Source organism: Carlito syrichta, unplaced genomic scaffold (assembly GCF_000164805.1).
Source record: "Carlito syrichta isolate Samal-C Ts95f unplaced genomic scaffold, Tarsius_syrichta-2.0.1 Scaffold113675, whole genome shotgun sequence".
NCBI classification, from domain to species: domain Eukaryota; kingdom Metazoa; phylum Chordata; class Mammalia; order Primates; family Tarsiidae; genus Carlito; species Carlito syrichta.
Window position 1 is genome coordinate 24,496 of NW_007057771.1, and position 1,875 is coordinate 26,370.

The 1,875-nt window shown below is 47.6% G+C and overlaps 1 protein-coding gene across 2 annotated transcripts in view; it reads right to left on the bottom strand.

The window, feature by feature from the left end:
* The window catches only part of VPS33B (VPS33B, late endosome and lysosome associated), a 20,841-nt gene extending 19,206 nt beyond the window's left edge, over positions 1–1,635 (bottom strand). The window contains exons 1-2 of one of the 2 annotated variants that reach the window (XM_008072033.1): positions 1,537–1,635; positions 1,117–1,178 (exon numbers count right to left, since the gene is read on the bottom strand). In XM_008072033.1, the coding sequence (XP_008070224.1) occupies positions 1,117–1,178; positions 1,537–1,578 (104 nt within the window). In that variant the 5' untranslated portion in view covers positions 1,579–1,635. The remainder of the gene's footprint in view (positions 1–1,116; positions 1,179–1,536) is intronic. The other variant, XM_021719241.1, reaches the window with a different exon arrangement.
* Between the last annotated feature and the right edge of the window lie 240 nt (positions 1,636–1,875).

The window sequence follows — 1,875 nt, forward strand, 5'->3', positions numbered from 1 at the left end:
AAAAAAAAAAAAAAAAAAAAAAAAAAAAAAAAAAAAAAAAAAAACAACAACAACAAGACAATAGGCCTGGCTCGGTGATTCAGCCTATAATCCCAGTACTCTGGGAGGTCGAGGTTAGTGGATTGCCGAGCCCGTGGGTTCAAGACCAGTCCAGGCAACTTGGCGAAACCTCGTCTCTACAATAAATAAAAAATTAGCCACGTGTGGTAGTGTGCGCCTGTAGTTCCAGCTACTTGGAAGGCTGAGGTGGAAGATCGCCAGAGCCCAGCAAGGTTGACGCAGGGGTGGTCATGAGTGTGCCACTGCTCTGGAGCCCAGGTGGCAGAATTGAGACTCCAACTCAAAAACAACAACAACAACAACAAAAAGACAACAGACAGGATAGGACTCCATGCTGAGTGAGTCGGACAAATACAAAATGCCATGGAAATCCAGAGGAGAGAATCATCCTAGACTAGAGGGCAACAGAGAGCTTCTTGGAGGAGTCGGCTGGGCTCTGAAGGATAAATATTCTTTATGGGAGCAGCAGGGATGGGAGAGAACTTCAGGCTGAGTGAACAGAGTGGTCAGAAGGGTAAAGGCACGAGCACAGAGTTGGAAGTGTGTGGAAACACACATCAACAGAGGCTTGAAGGGAATGCATGGGAGATGAGGGTGCAAAGGCAGGGTGTGAGGCCCCGCTGCAGACAGACTTGGAGTCTATGATAAGCAACTTGGTCAATCTTCAGAAAGGAACAAGAAGCCTGAGAGTAATCATGGTGGCAGGCACCTGTGGTTCCAGCTACTTGGAAGGCTAAGGCGGAAGGATTGTCTGAGTCCAGCAGGTCAAGGATGCAGTGGTTGTGAGCATGCCACTGCACTCTAGCCTGGGTGACAGAGTGAGACTCCAACTCAAAAACAAAAAAAGAGTAATCAACTGGTTATTGATGGTAACAGGGAACAGAGAGGGAAGAGGAAGACTACACAAAGGGAGACCCATTGAGAGGCTCAAGCAATAACCCAAGAACAAAATGGCAAAGTTCGGGAGATGAGCCATGGAGCTCAGCCAAGGACATATGAAAGGCAACTGTGTCCCCAGGGTCCTCCTTGGGCTGGGAGGGGAACAGACACACTCACTGTTCATTGGAGCTGAGGGCTGGCTTGTTGTCCACCTTGTACAGCTTGTCTACTTCATGTTGCTACAGAGAGAATCCAACAAGACAATGGATATGAGAGTGCCTAAAAGCACAAAGTGTGACACAAAGACAGGGGACTCCAGATGGCTTCCTACTCATGCTAATTCGAGGACTCCCACTGCTTCCAGAGACAACCCCCTTGAACCTACCCCAAGCTGTTAACAGGAAAACGAAAAATAAAAACAGTATAAACAACAGCATCAACCCCCCCTCCCCACCCAATTCAGCAACCCTGCATTTGCCCGAGAAGGGTAGCCATTCTTCAGTAATTTGTATTGTCCATAAAAAAAAAAAAAACTGCTCAAAGAGGAAAGAGGGGCACAAGTCCCTGAGAACCCCCCAAGAAGGACAAGGACAGTACCTTCAGAATGGAGACATTGGCAATTCGATCCAAAGGGCTCATGAGATCTGCCTCAATGAACAAATCCTTTTTTCCAGGAAGCTGAAGGAGACAGTATGCTGGGTCACTCATGGGTCACACAAGCTCCCTCAGCTGAGAACCGGGTCAGCCGCCATCCAACATCAACAGTCCCTGAGTTGGAAGGCGTTGACATCATCCGGCCCGAAGTCTTATTTATTATCTGCATCACAGTTGTATATTTGTCTATCTGCCCTTCCCATTTTCTGTACCAGTGGGAAGATTCCTCAGCTTCTTTTTTTTTTTTTTTGAGTTGGAGTCTCACTCTGTCGCTCAGACTGG